The sequence below is a fragment of the Saimiri boliviensis genome, chromosome 1, assembly GCF_048565385.1.
Source record: "Saimiri boliviensis isolate mSaiBol1 chromosome 1, mSaiBol1.pri, whole genome shotgun sequence".
NCBI classification, from domain to species: domain Eukaryota; kingdom Metazoa; phylum Chordata; class Mammalia; order Primates; family Cebidae; genus Saimiri; species Saimiri boliviensis.
Window position 1 is genome coordinate 76,133,267 of NC_133449.1, and position 18,445 is coordinate 76,151,711.

At 41.2% G+C, this 18,445-nt stretch overlaps 1 protein-coding gene and 1 non-coding gene across 7 annotated transcripts in view; one reads left to right on the plus strand and one right to left on the minus strand.

Moving 5' to 3' along the window:
• Nucleotides 1-10,190, plus strand: part of FAM161A (FAM161 centrosomal protein A) — a 36,458-nt gene extending 26,268 nt beyond the window's left edge. For 2 of the 6 annotated variants that reach the window (XM_039464018.2, XM_074399428.1), the window contains 2 exons: nucleotides 6,786-6,940; nucleotides 8,207-10,190. In XM_039464018.2, the coding sequence (XP_039319952.1) occupies nucleotides 6,786-6,940; nucleotides 8,207-8,351 (300 nt within the window). In that variant the 3' untranslated portion in view covers nucleotides 8,352-10,190. Of the gene's footprint in view, nucleotides 1-4,209; nucleotides 6,941-8,206 lie in introns of those variants that run through there. The other 4 variants (XR_012517704.1, XR_012517709.1, XR_012517710.1 and 1 more) reach the window with 4 other exon arrangements.
• A 5,114-nt stretch (nucleotides 10,191-15,304) lies between these two features.
• Nucleotides 15,305-15,372, minus strand: LOC120362256 (small nucleolar RNA SNORD77). The gene has a single exon (XR_005578213.1). It is a non-coding gene; the product is annotated as a small nucleolar RNA SNORD77 (small nucleolar RNA).
• Between the last annotated feature and the right edge of the window lie 3,073 nt (nucleotides 15,373-18,445).

The following is an 18,445-nucleotide window of genomic DNA, read 5'->3' on the forward strand; positions in this document are numbered from 1 at the left end:
CACAGTTGCAGTAAAAACAGATGTGTGTTGAGACAAAATTGTGAATATGATTGTTTTGGAGGTTGGGGGAAATCAGATTGATATATTCTTTTTTTCTATTAACCTCAATTCCAGGGAGCCAGGTGTAACCTGGAAATACTCAGATTTGTGTTAGTGACCTGTGAGGCATGTTCCAACGGGTCGAGGGAAAAAAAAAGTAAAGTAAATAAAACGTTAAAGGAATTATTATGGGTGATACTGTAAAACAAGAAAGAATGATTTCAGGGAGTCAGATGTAACCTGGAAATACTAATATTTGTGTTAGTGACCTGTGAGGCATGTTCCAACAGGTCTAGAAAGAAAAAGGAAAGTAAATAAAACGTTAAAGGAATTATTATGGGTGATACTATAAAACAAGAAAGAATGAACTATTATTTGGGAAGACCAATATTGAATACCTACAGCAATGATTTATTATGGTGCTGTTTGTCTCAGAAATATCTTTATATTAGAAAAATTAGGTCAGTGCCTCACACCCTGTAATCCCAACACTTTGGGAAATTGAGGTGGGAGGATCATTTGAGGCTGAAAGTTGGAGACCAGTGTCTACTGTTCTCATTTTTAAAAAAAATTTTTTTTGAGACAGGGTCTTATTTTGTCACCCAGGCTGGAGTGCAGTGGTGTGATCTCGGCTCACTGCAGCCTCTGCCTCCCAGGTTCAAGTGATTCTCCTGCCTCAGCCTCCTGAGTAGCTGGGATTACAGGTATGCACCACCACGCCCAGCTAATTTTTGTATTTTTATTTTATTTTATTTTTTATTACTTTTTTTTCAGAGACAGGGTTTCTCCATGTTGGTCAGGCTGATCTTGAACTCCCGACCTCAGGTGATCTGCTCACCTCGGACTCCCAAAGAGCTGGGATTACAGGCATAAGTCACTGCACCCGGCCCAATTTTTGTATTTTTAATAGAAACAGGGTTTTACCGTGTTGACCAAGCTGGTCCTGAACTCCTGGACTCAAGTGAGGCGTCCCACCTCAGCCTCCCAAAGTGCTGGGATTACATGTGTGAGCCACCGCACCTACCCTACTGTTCTCATCTTCCTACCTGTGTGTACCCAGTTCTTCCACACTCAGTTGGTCATTGAGACACCTGTCAAGTTTTCTTCCTAAATAATTTTTGGATCTGTCCTTCACCATCTTTGATGGTGAGATGCCAGGTAGAACCCTTATTTCCTATCTGAATCATAATAGTTTGATTGATTTTTCTGCCTTGCTCTTTGCAGAACAATTCATTGTATCTTCATCTTGCCATTTCCATCCTCTACTAAAATGTTAACCCTGGGTGGACAACTAATAAGCCTTTGTAACAGGGGCAATCATCTATTCTCACCAATTCCATTTAGTCTCATTTTCAGTGAATGATATCAAGGGGTCTTCCCATTAACTTCTCAAATAGTACTATAACATAGGTATCTCTAAATTACAGGTGAAGAAACTGAAGCTCAAAAAAGGGAGGTAACTCATAAGGTGTATAGTTAGTAAGTGGTAGAACTAGGGTTGGAACCCAAGTTGGTCTGCTTCTAAACCCTTAACCCTAAGCTGTCCTGCTTCCTCCCAGAAGATAAATCCATGAATCTTGGCATGGTATACGGACTCCTCTATGACTGTTAACCTCTTTAGTCTGCCTACCTCTGCCCATGCCACCTCCTCACAACACTTGCCTTCCCCCCATGCATACCCTTTACTTTCAGGCCGTTCCAGACTACTAGACAACTAGTTTCAAACCTGAAGCCTTTATTCATGCTGTTTTCTTGACATCTTTAGAGCCTCTTCCTATGTTTACCTTAACTCCTATTTGTTCAAGTGTTATGGTACAATCACTTCTTGCATTGTTTCCCCAGGTTGGATTGGGTGCCTTTTTTCCCCGCTATGTTCTTGTATTAGCCTGCACACATGTCTGTCTTTGCACCTACCACGTTGTTTGGAAATCACCTGTGGAATGGTCTCTCTTTCCTTCTAGCTAATTGATTTTAAGGGTGGTAGTCAAATCTTTGTATTCCCAGCACCTAGCACCTAAGCTGGCACAGTGGAGATGTTAAGCATTTGTTGGACCAAAATGGAAGGATTTTATCAAATTATCCAGATGATGACCTTACATTGCTTTTCTGGGGTTAACCCAGGCTGAAAGCACTATTCTGACCCATTAGTGATGAGTTTTTGCCCTAATAAGTTGTTTTGTCATGCTGTGAATTCTCACCATTTCTAAGCACCAGGGAAAATGTGGGCAAAAATAAATGGTATATATGAAATTAAACCACAAAAAAATTTAAGTATTAAAAACATAGGTTAGTTTTATAGTTTACATTTCTTCTCCCACTTTTGGCTCTCATATATGGTGTTCCCTTCACCCAAAACGCTTTTCCCATACATCCCATGAAGGCTTGTTACAAAATAAGTGTTCAATTTTTTTTTTTTTTTTTTTTTTTTTTACTTTTTTTTTTTCTTCTTAAGGGGAAAAGTGGGCTGGAAGGAAAATAGGAAAGGTCTGGTAATTTTCTTTTTTTTTTTTAAGATCCAGTTTTGTTCTTGTTGCCCAGGCTGGAGTGCAGTGGTGCAATCTCAGCTCACTGCAGCTTTCACCTCCTGGGTTCAAGCCTGCCACAGCCTCCCAAGTAGCTAGGGTTAACAGGCATGTGTCACCATGCCCGGCTAATTTTGTATTTTTAGTAGAGATGGGGTTTCACCATGTTGGTCGGGCTGGTCTCGAACTCCTGACCTCAAGTGGTCCACCTGCCACAGCCTCAAAAAGTGTTGGAATTACAGACATGAGACACAACGCCTGGCCAGGGTTAGTAATTATTAAATAAGTGACAGAACTACTATAAACTTCTGGTTTTAAAAAAATAAATATTTTTTTCTTTCTAACTAGGGTACTGATTAAAGACAAATTTTCTAATCTTTTTTTTTGCAGTGTCTCTGATAATAAAAGAAAATAACTGTATAGTTATTTTAAATGTCTTTTTTTTTTTTTTTTTTTTTTTTTTTTTTTTTTTTTTTGAGAGGGTGTCTCGCTCTTGTTACCCAGGCTGGAGAGCAGTGGCATGATCTTGGCTCACTACAGCCTCTGCCTCCCGGGTTCAAGTGATTCTCCTATGTCAGCCTCCTGAGTAACTGGGATTACAAGCACCTGCCACCATGCCTGGGTAATTTTTTTTTTTTTTTTTTTTTTTGAGACAGAGTCTTGCTCTGTCACCAGGCGCCAGGCTGGAGTACAGTGGCACAATCTTGGCTCACTGCAATCTCTGCCTCCTAGGTTCAAGCAATTCTCCTGCCTCAGCCTCCTTAGTAGCTGGTACTACAGGCACACGCCACCATGCCCAGCTAATTTTTGTATTTTTTAGTAGAGACAGGGTTTCACCATGTTGGCCAGGATGGTCTCAATCTCTTGACCTCGTGATCCATCTGCCTTGGCCTCCCAAAGTGCTGGGATTATAGGTGTGAGCCACCGCACATGGCCTAATTTTTGTATTTTTAGTAGAGACGGGGTTTCTTGATGTTAGCCAGGCTGGTCTCAAACTCCTGACCTCAGGTGAACCACCCACCTCAGCCTCCCAAAGTGCTGGGATTACAGGCGTGAACCACCGTGCCTAGCCTTAACTGTTCCTTTTATTTCATAGTCTTTATAGTTCTTTTACATGGTGATATGGGGGGGTGGAAATATTTGTTCCAATTAGGAACAATTATGCGTTATTTAATTTGATGTAAAAAAAGGTAATTAATTTTATATACAGAGTTACTGTGGCAGTGAATCACCATTGCTTTTTTTTTTAGTATATTTTTTCCTGAGGTCTGTTTTCTTGTAGTCTATTGCTGCTAATTAACAGCTGGTATTTAATAAATTTGCTTGAAGCTATATCTTGCTGCTGCTGAGTGATTCCCTAACACAATAAGCAGGTGATTCTTTACAGAACAAACCATGTTGTCCTGTTTCTTGGAAATCACAGGATTAATTAACTGAGAAGATGTTAAATTGAATTTTAAACCAAAGTCGAATGAAGGCTTACTGGCACAAATTTTGACTAGTGTCTTCTTAATGTCTTATATATTTAATTTGCTTAAGTCAGAATATACTGTTTGTAATGCATTCAGAGCTGGGTTTGGGGTTTCTTTATTCTTCTCTGTCATCATTGGGATATAGTTCTTATTTCTCATTTTCTGCTTCCTTTCAGTTCCCCAAGGCTTCTCTGCTGATACTCACAGACTCTAGATGGATTTTTGCTTACTTTTCTAAAAATTGTTGTTCACAGAGAGTGCATTTTAGCAGCAGTTTGAGTGCTGCTTTTTCAGTTTTCCAGAGTATCAGGAAACGAACTGGTGATAGTTTTATCCATTGTAATCAGTCCTTGCTATTTTGGGTTTTCCTGTGTAACACTAGACTCCATGGTCCCTTATTATACTAGCTTTAGCAAATAGCTGACAACTACGTTGCTCAAGTCAGGCTTGAGGTCACCTTCAAATTCTAGGACGGCCACTACCACTTAGAGAAAACAGCATGATGTAATAGAAAAGACCCAGGAAATGGTTAAGAGACTTGGTTCTACCACTCACTAGCCTTGTGACCTTAATCAAACCACTTCACCCCTGAGGCAGGGGCTTGGGGAGACTTGGTTTCCTTATTGATTAGATATGGGGTTTAGACTGGGTGTTCTTCCACACCCTTCCCAGTATGAATGCCACTGGTACATTGGAACTGGGTTATTCCTAGTCACCTTGCTTTAGTTGGAGATCCAGAGGGCAATTTTTGGCCCTCTTACAGTTCAGATGCACTCATAGGAGCTAAAATGGACTAAAGCTGAGGCACTAGCATGGACCCACTTTGTGACTCCGTAAAGCCTGCCGTCTCTGGAACCGTGATGATTTCCAACTTGCCCCAGGTATGAGAAGTCATCACAATTCCAACATATCTCAAGGCCAACAAGTGACAGTCTACAAATTTGAACCCAGTTCTAAATTCATATTCTTTTGTTATATCCTTGCTTCCTCCACGGAGTAAAGATTACAACACTGATGCTTTTGTCATCTTTAATGGATTGGGGATATGGCTTATAAAGAGTAAAAATTACAGTAGATACATATAATAAAAGAATTTGGCTGGGTGCCATGGCTCACACCTGTAATCCCAGCACTTTGGGAGGCCAAGGCGGGTGAATTGCTTGAGCCCAGAGCTTTGAGACCATCCTGGACAACATGGTGAAACCCCGTCCTACAAAAAATACAAAAATTATCTGGGCATGGTGGCAAGTGCCTGTGGTCCTAGCTACCCCAGAGGCTAAGGTGGAAGGATTGCTTGAGCCCAGGAGGTTGAGGCTGCAGTGAGTTGTGATCACACCACTGCAATCCAGCCTGGATGACAAAGCAAGACCCTGTCTCAAAAAAAAAAAAAAGCCAAAAAAAAAAAAAAAAATCCTCTGACAATTATTACATGAAATCATTTTTTTCAGATATCTTTATACAGTTATAAAAGTATACAAAACCGGCCGGGCGCGGTGGCTCAAGCCTGTAATCCCAGCACTTTGGGAGGCCGAGGCGGGTGGATCACGAGGTCAAGAGATCAAGACCATCCTGGTCAGCAAGGTGAAACCTCGTCTCTACTAAAAATACAAAAAGTTAGCTGGGCATGGTGGTGCGTGCCTGTAATCCCAGCTACTCAGGAGGCTGAGACAGGAGAATTGCCTGAACCCAGGAGGCGGAGGTTGCGGTGAGCCGAGATCGCGCCATTGCACTCCAGCCTGGGTAACAAGAGCGAAACTCCACCTCAAAAAAAAAAAAAAAAAAAAAAAAAGTATACAAAACCTAGGTACAATATAAAAAAATAATTATAGGCCGGGCACGGTGGCTCAAGCCTGTAATCCCAGCACTTTGGGAGGCCGAGGCGGGTGGATCACGAGGTCGAGAGATCGAGACCATCCTGGTCAACATGGTGAAACCCTGTCTCTACTAAAAATACAAAAAATTAGCTGGGCATGGTGGCACGTGCCTGTAATCCCAGCTACTCAGGAGACTGAGGCAGGACAATTGCCTGGACCCAGGAGGCGGAGGTTGCGGTGAGCCGAGATCGCGCCATTGCACTCCAGCCTGGGTAACAAGAGCGAAACTCCGTCTCAAAAAAAATAATAATAATAATTATAGATCAATCTTGTGTGGTTACCACCTGTGTTAACATAAACCATTGTCAGCACCCCAAAAACCCAGATCACAGCCCTCTACCTCTCCCCATGAGGTAAGCACTATTCTTTCAAGATAGCACTTCCTTGTTTTTCCTTGCAGTTTTACAGTGTGTCTACCTATCCTCAAACAATATAGTTGTTACGCCCATGTCTGAACTTTATATAGATCATACAATATGCACTTGTTAGTGTTTTGCTCCTTTTGCCCACTGTTTGTGAAATCCATCCATGTTGTGGCATATAACTCATTCATTCATTTTCATTGCTTTATTTTTACTCTGCTGTAGGAATAGACCACAATTTATTTGTCCATTCTGCTACTAATAGATATTTGGGTGCTTTCCAGTTTGGGGTTATTGAAGAACAGTCCTATCCTGAACATTCTTGTACATGCCCTCCCCTGGGACACATATATGGGAGCTTCTCTGGGTATATGTAATTGTTGGTCATAGAGTATTCAGATTTTCAACCAGCTGTGACTGCCGAACTTAATTATTACTGGTGCTTTTAATCCATACATTTTTAATGAAAATTTAAAGTCTTCTGTTCTCCTCTAAAAAGGTTTGTCTTTCCTGTAGAAAAATGCAAGAATGGCAGCAGAAAAGCATTATTCTGTTACCCTAAAAGCACTAGGAATATCTGATGAGTTTGTTTCAAAGAAAGGCCAAAGTGGAAAAGTACTTGAGTACTTCAGTGATCAGGAAACGAAAAGTGTCACCGAAGACAAAGAAAGGTAACATATATAAGATGTCTCAATGGTTTACCTTTGAAAAAATCGTTACCTGCAGGAAAGCATACAATTTTGTACTATGTATATGTTTTTGTTCTATATTGTTTTAAAAAATATTTTACCCAGTAGTAAAAGACCTGTGAACTGTTTTAAAACACATTGATATTTTAACACGTGTGACTCATTCACGTTCTCGTCGTGGAGTATTATTTATTTAGTTAGTTTTTGGAGACTGGGTTTCACCATGTTGGCCAGTCTGGTCTTGAACTCCTGACCTCATGATCCACCCACCTCAGCCTCCCACAGTGCTGGGATTACAGGCGTGAGCCACCGCTCCTGGCTGTGAAGTATTTTTTTTAAAGCAGAATAACTTAGATTTCTTACTGACATAAGTAACAAAAATAATAGTATGCTTTCAAATGATGTTTAAAGAATCAGTCACTCAAATTTTGAAGTAAATTAATTTTCAGCTGGGCGCAGTAGCTCACACCTGTAATTCTAGCACTTTGGGAGGCCGAGGTGGGCGGATCACCTGAGGTTGGGAGTTCAAGACCAGCCTGACCAACATGGAGAAACCTCGCCTCTACTAAAAAATACAAAAATTAGCCAGGTGTAGTGGCGCATGCCTGTAATCGCAGCTAATTGGGAGGCCGAGGCAGAAGAATCACTTGAACCTGGGAAGTGGAGATTGCACCATTGCACTCCAGCCTTGGCAAGAAGAGCAAAACTCCATCTCAAAAAATAATAATAAATAGAGAAATAAATAGATAAATTAGTTTTCAGGAACAGTAAATTTCTCAATTGCTGACTTTTTTTTTTTTTTTTTTTTTTTTTTGAGACAGAATTTTGCTCTTTGTTGCCCAGACTGGAGAGTGCAGTGGCGAAATCTCAACTCACTGCACCTCCACCTCCTGGGTTCAGGTGATTCTCCTGTTTCAGCCTCCCGAGTAGCTGGGTTTACAGGTGCCTGCCACCAGGCCTGGCTAATTTTTGTATTTTTAGTAGAGACAGGCTGGTCTCCACTAAATGCTGGCCAGGCCTCAGCCTCCCAAAGTACAGGGATTACAGGCATGAGCCTACATGCCCAGTCTCAGATGGCACTTTTATAGCATTTTCTGTTTTGTTTTTGTTTTTAACTTTCTTGATAACAAATTGGAACTCATACACTTGAGGAAGACTGGCTACACGGTGGCATACTTGCAGAGTGTTTTTTTTACATTTAAACCAACTCATTTTTCCTTTGAAAGACTGATAAATTTCTTCCCCTAGCTTTAATGAAGAAGAAAAAATAGAAGAGAGAGAAAATGGGGAAGAAAATTATTTTATTGATACCAACAGCCAGGATAATTACAAAGAAAAAGGTGAAGCTGATGAAGAGAGTGGAGAAGAGAAATCTGTTGAAGAGTCACACTGAATCATCAAGGTCTCCTCTCTATGCCCTTGCTGCTGTTTGCAGCGTCAGCGTGTCGGCAGCTGTATTTGTGTTTAGAACATCTGTGGGGACACCTCTGATATGTGCAGGGCAGTTGAGCAAAGTCATCTGTAGCCTGAAAAGCCTGAATCCAGCTTATTGGTCATTTGATCAGTTAGAGTAAGGCTTTGCCTATCCAGTTTTAAAAATCATTATATACAGTCTCTTTGCAACTATGATTTTGTATTTTTTAAAAGTGTTTGAGAATCACAGCTGTCACAAACTGTTATAAAAATATATGTTGTTTCATTAATTTTAGTAGAAAAAATGGTTTAGTATTGAAAGCAGAGAGAGAAATATTGGTCTTTGGTGATTTACTTTTTAAAAATTTCTAGATAGTGTGAATCAATAAGTATTTTTAATTATACTATTTGACCATTCTTTTTCTCTGAAATACATTTCACAGAATAAATCCTTGAACTTATTTTGCTACTCTGAGCCATTTTTAAAAGTATAAAAAAATACAAATTTTATTTTTGCACTGAAAGTTTATTGTTAAATTGTCTACACCATCATCCCTTTTTCTTTTAATCCTTAGTTCTAGTCCAAATTATTTTTGATACGTAAATTATTAGGAAAGTTTTTATACTAGCTTTTTAAAACTTTTGCATTATTACAGATGGAAGTGTTTATGGCATGTGTGAGTTATAATCTAAATTAGGGGCAAGTATTCTCATTTTGTATATGATGAAATGGTGTATAATAACTTGGCTAAGGCAAGTATCCAAAGTAATTCAGATTTAACTCTTTACTGCTAGACCCAGTTGTGTTCAACTTTTTACATATTGTTGCAAACACACTTTGTCTCTCTGTGTACAATGTTAATCTGATTTTATGAATCTATAATTTTTTTCTTTAAGCAAATTTTTGTTTTAAAATTTGAAACCAATCATAAAGCTGTTACAGCATAAGACGTTTTCTTTTCTAAAAACAATCAGCATCATTGTAAAAGGATGAACTCATATAGGTGTATGTAATAGCAGTGTTTCCCAGCTGGCAATTTGTGTTTTAAATTGAAAAATAAGATTATTTTTCTTCATCAGGGCAAATGTTTACTTGTAATTTCCTTCCTACAGTTCACGTTAAATTACTTTTCACTTTTATTAAATTGTAAACTCCTTGGGAATTGGCATCATTTACAAATTCATCTTTGTATTCCCTTAATATTTGGCGCCGGATTGTACATATGGTAGGTACTTAATAAAGATTTGAATGACTGTGCAGATAAATATGGTTTTTATATACTTATAGCTACTTCAGCATGAGTACACATGGGATTAAAAACATTTCCCTCCTAGGTCATTGGGAGCCAGTGAAACACAATCTACAAATTATAATAGTACTTAAAACATTACTTGCTTTCAAGGATTCACTCCGTAGCCTGTCCCTTCTCAATTACATGGGGAGAGTGTGGGCTTTGGTCATGAAACACTTGGCTTCAAGACCAGTTCTCGTTTTCTTACCTTAAAAAAAAATGGAAATTTTACCTATCTTGGGTGGCTCTAGGAAGGACTGGATGAAATCATGAATGGAAAAGCTCTTTGCAAACTCTGATATTCAAATGATGGTGTCAGAAGACAGAATATTCCTGAGAAGCTATTGACTTAAAATACTTTTACTTAAATCAAGTACACTGTGATTTGAATATTATTTTGTTAGAAATCACTTTTGAAGCACTTTGTTAGACATGATCTGGTAAACACAGAGCCAAAATTAAAAAAGAGAGAGAGACGGACAGCTTCAAATCATTCTATGCATGTCACTGTTTTCTTAAGAAAACCATCAAATTGACAGCTGAAAGATTACTTTAGCAGGTTGCATTACACAGTGATGGTCAGAAGTCAATTGGTTGAATCAAACATGTTTTCAGGTGTTAAGTAACTGAAAATTTTGTACATTTGTATCATCTGAATTGGCTCCATAATTCTTTTCACTTATGGGATTTTCCTTTATACAAGATTAACCTAACATCAAGAAGAAGGCTATGCTCTTTGTTTCCTTTCTTTTTTTTTTTTTTTTTTTTTTTTTTGAGATGGAGTTTTGCTCTCATTGCCCAGGCTGGAGTGCAATGGCACGATCTTGGCTCACTGCAACCTCCGCCTCCTGGGTTCAGGCAATTCTCCTGCCTCAGCCTCCTGAGTAGCCGGGATTACAGGCACGTGCCACCATGCCCAGCTAATTTTTTTTTTATTTTTAGTAGAGACGGGGTTTCACCATGTTGACCAGGATGGTCTCGATCTCTTGACCTCAGGATCCACCCGTCTCGGCCTCCCAAAGTGCTGGGATTACAGGCTTGAGCCACCGCGCCCGGCCCTTTCTTAATATTATTGGATACCTTATGACTTCATATTTATTTCTACAGAAGAAATGGCCTGGGAACTTATTGGAGGATTAAGTTATTTTACACACACACACACACACACACACACACACACACACACACACACTCACACATCTATATATATGATGGAAGGCTGGACATGGTAGCTCATGCCTATAATCCTAGCACTTTTGGAGGCAGAAGAGGGTGGCTCACTTGAGATCAGGAGTTCCAGATCAGCCTGGGCAACATGGTGAAACCCTGCTACAAAAAATACAAAAGTTAGCCAGGCATGGTGTCATGTACCGAGTACTCCCAATACTTGGGAAGCTAAGGTGGGATTGTTTGAGCCCAGCTTGTTGAGGCTGCAGTGAGCCGTGATCTCGCCACTGCACTCCAACCTAGGTAACAAAGTGAGACCTCGACTCCAAAATAAAATATATATGTATGATAGAAAATTTAGCAATTCTTTTTTTTTTTTTTTTTGAGACTCACTCTATCCCCCAGGCTGGAGTGCAGTAACAATTATTCTTTTACCCTGTTGATTTAATCTACACTATAAAACAAATAAGCATGCCTTTAAGGATTTTTATGTTAGTATTTCTCAAGTTAATTCTAGTCACTTGAGAATAGCAAAGATTTCAACATTTGTACCTAGAAAATAAGAAGTCATTAACTTCAGGCTGCGCATGGTGGCTCACATCTGTGTCCTTGAAGGCTCCAGAGAATCTGCTATTTTTCTGACTTCACATATTGGAACTCTCCCTATCACTCACTGCTCTGGCCTCACTGGTTTCCCTGTAATTCAAAATCCCAGGCTCACTTCTACTGCAGGCCCAGGGTGCTTGCTGTTCCTCTAAGATGCCTCCCCAATTATCCACAGACATACAGCCCAAACTTCCTTCTGACCTTGACTCAAATGTCCACTTATTTGTGAGGCCTTCCTGACTCTAACTAGGCAGATTCTCCCCCAGTCACTCTTAACCCCCTACCTTGCTTTATTTTTCTTTATTAATCAACTGACATTATTTTCCATACTGCCAATCCTCCCCCAACTAGAATGTAAGTTTTAGGAGACTAGGGACTCCCTGTCTTTTTTGTTTGCTGATGTATTCTTAGTACCTAGATTAAGCTTTTGTTAATTTAATGAATTAGTATGTATTGTGGGACAGGCTGATGATTTACATGGATTATCTACAAGTTAGCTCTCTGGTTGAAATAAAATAATTTAAAGCCTCCAATAAAGCATTCCATACTTTAGGCTGGTCACAATGGCTCATGTCTGTAATCCCAACACTTTGGGAGGCCGAGGCAGGCAGATCACCTGAGGTCAGGAGTTTGAGACATGGTGAAATCTCATCTGTACTAAAAATACAAAAATTAGCCAGGCATGGTGGTGGGCGCCTGTAATTCCAGCTACTCAGGGGGCTGAGGCAGAAGAATCACTTTAACCTGGGAAGCAGAGGTTGCAGTGAGCCAAGATTGCGCCATTGCAGCAGTGAGCCAAGATCGCACCATTGCACTCCAGCCTGGACAAAAAGAGCTAGACTCCATTTCAAAAAACAAACAAACAAAAACAACAACAAAAACAATTCCATACTTTAAAAAAGAATAGTCTTGTGTTATGTTCTTGTGAAGATTAAAGTAACAATCTCAGAAATAAAGTTATTCTAGGCAGTGGCTCATTCCTGTATTCCCAGCACTTTGGGAGGCTGAGGATCACTTAAGCCCAGGAGTTCAAGACCAGCCTGGGAAACATAGGGAAACCCCATCTCTACAAGTAATTTAAAAAATTAGCTAGATGTGATGGTGTGCACCTGTGGTCCCAGCTATTTGGGAGGCTGAGATGGGAGAATCGCTGGAGCCCAGGAGGTTGAGGCTGCAGTCAGCTGCGATTGTGCCGCTGCACTCGGTCGGGGTGACAGAGTGAGACCCTGTCTCTCAAAACAAAAAGGGAAAAGAAAAAAGTTACTCTGATAGCTATGGATTGTTGAGATGTTTGCTGAAACATAGTGTGCTTGATTATTATGGATTTATGAATTAGTCATTAACTCAAAAACATGGATTAAACTCATCCTTTATACTGGGCTCTGGGCAGTCCTGGGGCTAGAAAACTGAAAGATAAAGTCCAGCCCTCACGGATACAACATCACAATTATGACCAAGCCTGAGGGGTTCTGAGCTAGCAGTGTATTTGAGGTGCCTGGCAGTCAGGGCTGCTGAAGGGAGCAATGGGAGGGAAAATACAGAGGCCCCCTCAGACTCAGTTGGGGGACTAAGGGGAGCTCCACCAAGACAAGGGGCACGAGGTCTGTAGGTGGCTGGAGTGTCACCTACCAGTGAGAAAAGTATTGCCTCAGAAATGGATTGGAATTCTGTATGTAAATTCTGTTCATCTAGAACTTATCCCCATTTTCTCTGACTTCCTAGGTTCATGATAGTTTGCTCTTTGAACTTTTTTGATTCTTACTCATTTTATTGGATCTTTTGACTGCTTGCTGCTCACTCCTGAACTACAGAATGCTTTGATCAAAGATATTATTGTGTAATTGAAATGCTTGCTATAACATGAGTTGAGATGCATACTGTTACACAGTTATGCTCAGACAACTGTTAGCACTGTTATATTCTGTATCACTGCTTCTCACCCTTTCCTCTGCTTGAGAGGAGTTTGAGACAAGCCAGGGCAACATGATGAAACCCCGTCTCTCCAAAAAATGCAAAAATTAGCCAGACTTGATGATGTTCACCTGTAGTCGCAGTTTCTCGGGAGGCTGAGGTGGAAGGATCGCTTGAACCTAGGAGGTCAAGGCTGCAGTGAGCCATGATTACACCACTGCACTCCAGACTGGGCAGGAGGGCAAGCCAGGAAAAAATAAATGCATGTTTGTTCAATATGCATCATCAGGACTCCTTTCATGAATATTCATAGCTCCTCCTACAACCTGTTGAATACGTATACTTGGCCAACTTCAGTATAAATCCCTTCCCAGCCTCTTCTCCTTCAAAAAGTTTGCTTTCAGTTTTTCAGCCAGAGGCTGAATCCCCTTCTTAAGAAATAAAGTTATCCTTTCCAAAGATGATCTCATTTTTCAGTTGACAGCCTCTAGCACTCTGAAGAGTGAGTGATCAGCTCCATTTATCCAAATCAGTCACCATCTGTGAGTGTGCAGCTATTCCTTGACACCTGGGGGTCCACAAAGAAGGAGCTGTGCCCATCAGATGACCAGGGGAAGCCCTGAGTCAATTCTCCTACATAGATCTTAAAACCCCACACCTTCCATATAATCAAGACTTTTCCTCCTCTAGGGATACACATGGATTAACAAATTACAGCTGTAAATTACTGTTCTCTAGTAAGTCACACCAGTATCTGGGTGGACCTTTCTCAGAGAGATTCCATATAATTACAAAGTTAGGTAGAAAATCTTTGTCCAAATGCCATGCCAGTATGCTGTATGATGGTTTGGAGAGCAGGAAAGAAACTGCTCATGGAATCAGCTTCAAGGGAAAGGACAACTTATGACCAATGTCCCGGTGGCCAATTGTTCTGCCCCAGGAAAGCGCGTACAAAGGGCCAGAAGCCTCTCCTACCTGAGCAAAGTGTTTGCTATTTACCGGCAAAATCCTGTGTCCACCCTGAAAGATGTGTCTTTTTTTTTTTTTTTTTTTTTTGAGGTGGAGTCTCGCCCTGTCACCCAGGCTAGAGTACAGTGACATGATCTCGGACACTGCAACCTTCGCCTCCTGAGTTAAAGCGATTCTCTTGCCTCAGCCTCCCAAGTAACTGGGATTATAGGCATGTGCTACCATGCCCAGATAATTTTTGTATTTTTAGTAGAGATGGAGTTTCACCAGGTTGGCCAGATGGTCTAGAATTCCTGTCCTCAAGTGATCTGCCCCCCTCGGCCTCCCAAAGTGCTAGGATTACAGGTGTGAGCCACCGCACGGGCTGCTTTCCCTATTTTTTGTCCCTCCTTCTCCACTATACCTCCTTTTACCCAAAGCAAACCAATCCTCCCAACAAAAATAATTGAAAGCCTATCTTCCTTTTTCTGTGTCTCGCAAATTTTTCATCCTTAGGCTTCTATGGAAAATCAATGTCTTTTCCTGAGTTACTGCTGGCTCTGCAGAGAGGACCCCTAAACTCAAGTCTTGCTTGCTTCTCCCCCCAACCCCACACCCACACCCCCTGAGAGGAGGCAAGCTTGGATCTTTGGGTGGCAGTGAGACCTCCATTGACACTGGTTTTCTCTCAGAGCATAAACTCGAACATACCTCCACGCTGAGGATTCATTTCTTTTGAAATCCCACATTGAGCTACGCATAGAAGTTTTACTCCTGTGAACACATTTTTTTCACTTTATTTATTACCTTACATTCCCCCTCCCACTGCCTGGGTCACATTAGCACTCTGACCTTGACTGATAGCAAAGTCATCCCTTCATCTCTTGTCCAAATCTACAAGTATTATCTCAACACTGGGGGCAATGGTGGGTTGGGAAGTTTGGGTTTGTTCTCTCTCTACCCTGCCCTACCATAAAGTCAGGGTTTTAAAATTGTTTTTATTTTTATTTTTTACATTAGATAGATGGTACATCTCTTCATGATGCAATCTGCTGAACTATGCAACCATTATAGTAAAAGTGAGGGTTTCTAAAATTGAGACAGGGTCTCGCCCTGTTGCCAAGGCTGGAGTGTGGTGGTACAATCTCTGTTCGCTGCAGCCTCGACCTCCTGGGCTCACGAACTCCTCCATCTCAGTCTCCTGAATAACTAGGACCACAGACACACACCACTAGGTGTGGCTAATTTTTGTATTTTTTGTAGAGAATGGGGTGGGGAGGGTCTCACTATGTTGCCCAGGCTGGAATCAAACTCCTGAACATGATCCTCCCACCTTGGCCTCCTGAAGTGCTAGGATTACAGGAATGAGCCACGGTGCCAGCCTGTGTGTACTTTTTGACTTGGAGCAAGTGGCCCTTCATTCTCTGCCCTACTTGCCTCGGCAATCACATGCCTACAGTCACTCTTCACTCTAGCCACACTGGCTGCATCAGCCAGAGAGGAAGCAGGGAAAGCAGCCGGGAATCAGCTGCAGAGGCCCCAAACAGGCATTTTCCAAGTGGGGTCACACAACTGGGGTGGGAGGGGAGCAACATGCCCCATTTGCTGCAGAAAGAAACTGCAATTGCCGGGCACAGTAGCTCACGCCTGTAACCCCAGCACTTTGGGAGGCCAAGGTGGGCGGATCATGAAGTCAGGAGTTTGAGACCAGCCTGGCCAACAGTGAAACCCCGTCTCTACTAAAAAAATAAAACAATAGTAATACAAAAATTAGCCGGGCATGGTGGCAGGTGCCTGTAGTCCCAGCTACTCAGGAGGCTGAGGCAGGAGAATCACTTAAAGCCGGGAGGTGGAGGTTGCAGTGAGCCAAGATCGTGCCACTGCACTCCCAGCCTGGGTAACAACAACAACAACAAAAGAAACTGCAATTAGAAACTGAAATAGGTAGAACATTTATGCTAACTTTATCTAAAAAAGAAACAAAGCTTTACCAAGATTTAATACGTGGATTGTCATTGGCTGCTCACATGATCCGGTCTGCAGGCAGCCGAGTGCCACGCTGGGACAGGGCCGTTAGCTTTCATTCCCATGGAACTTGCCCATGCTCCTCAGGTTGTGTGTGCCCTGTTCGTCGCTTCACAGATCATATTAGCAGCTTTCCAAATCAATCCTCACAAAACAGACAAGCAGCTTTAAAAGAAAATCCTGCAGAGAAACCTCAGACTGAGGATAAGACTATTAACATAGCACAAGGAAACAAGAAAATGCAAGAATGCTTCCCTGTACCTGGTACAAGCTCTTAATCAGCCACATTTGGAGGAAAAACAATAGTGAGCTAATCAATTCTTACTTTGGACTAAGTCAACAAATTCAAAATTATCAAGAAGATTATTGAAATAAGGATTTACATTCACTATAATTAACAACAAACCTCACCATATGTGAATACTGGATTCTGAGCACTAAGCCTGGTGGGGTCTCTTTCTTGAGTGACAGACATTCAAGCCCAGCACTGAGATACACTCAGCTTAGGACAAATCCTTCAGGTTACTTCATCACAAAGTGTTAAATCAACATTTTCAAAAACAAAGAAACATGGGCCAGATGCAGTGGCTCATGCCTGTAATCCCAACACTTTGGGAGGCCAAGGCAGGAGGGTGGTTTAAGTTAGGAGTCCAAGACCAGCGTGGGCAACACAGTGAGACCCTGTCTCTACAAAAAAAAAAAAAATTAAAAATTAGCCAGGTGCAGTGGCTTGCATTTGTGGTTCCCGCTATTGAGGAGGCTGAGGTGGGAGGATTGCTTGAACCCAGGAGGTTGAGGCTGCAGTGATTCTACCACTACACTCCAGCCTGGGTGACAGAGCAAGACCCTGTCTCAAACAAACAACAGAACCAAAACCAAGAAGCATATGTTTCCTGGACCTAGAAACAATGACACCTAGTACAAATGAGCATACCTAACATTCAGATCCTAATTTCATTTTTTCTTTTTTTGAGATGGAGTCTCACTCTGTCGCCCAGGCTGGAGTACAGTGGTGCAACCTCAGCTCGCTGCATCTGCCTCTCTGGTTCAATCGATTCTCCTGCCTCAGCCTCCCAAGTGACTGGGATTATAGGTGCCCACCACCATGCCCAGCCAATTTTTGTATTTTCGACAGAGTCATGGTCACATTCTGTTGGCCAGGCTGGTCTCAAATTCCTGGCCTCAAGTGATCCAACCACCTCAGCCTCCCAGAGTGCTGGGATTACAGGCATGAGCCATGGTGCCCAACTGGATCCTAATTTTTGAACACCATTTTCCATTACAAGGTTTCAGGGTCTGTCAAATAAATGGCCAATGCCAGGGCTGGGCAGAGAAAGTACAAGATGGTCCTTTTTCTTCTTGTTCCAGAAAGAAAGTGCACAAAGACTGATGGAGAGATGTAAATAAACACACAAACCAGCTTATAGGGGCTCCCACTGGCCAAACTGAGGACAATTTGAGCATAATTTTAAAATTTTAATGATGGGAACACATTATAACACATTGAATAAATGAAGAATTTGTGCATCATGGTGATATCTCACATAAAAGAGAATGGAAAGCTCTTCTTTACAGAGACTATCAGCTAAGATAGACAATATATATAATTAGAAAATGACCATTTTGCGACCCCCAGCATAATAACTTACTCAGGGGAAGACCATCAGGGAATATGAAACTATTAGGTAAAATATGCTGGAGAACATGATGTTCACACTGTGCCAAGTATCCCCCCAACACCACCAGGTTCCTTAAGCATCAAGATATACAGGTGCCTTTACTATGGAGAGAATTGATGGGTAGCCTTTTAACCAAGTGATTAGTATTATGAAATTTAGTATTCATAATAATGCAACAAAGTGACATTCTGTGCCTCCTCACTTAATGCCATACAAAGTACACAAATTAGCTAGGTAGTATTTCTGCCCACAACCATTTAACCAGAATCCAATCAAAGCAAACAATTAGAGAAATCTAAATTATATGGCAGGCTATAGAGGACTGGCCTGGACTCTTACAAAGTAACAATGAAACAAAAGACAAAAAAATAAAAAATAAACAATAAAAAATGGCAGAGAGCTGTTTAGACAAAAGGAGACTAAAGAGCTATCAAAATTCCCAGCAA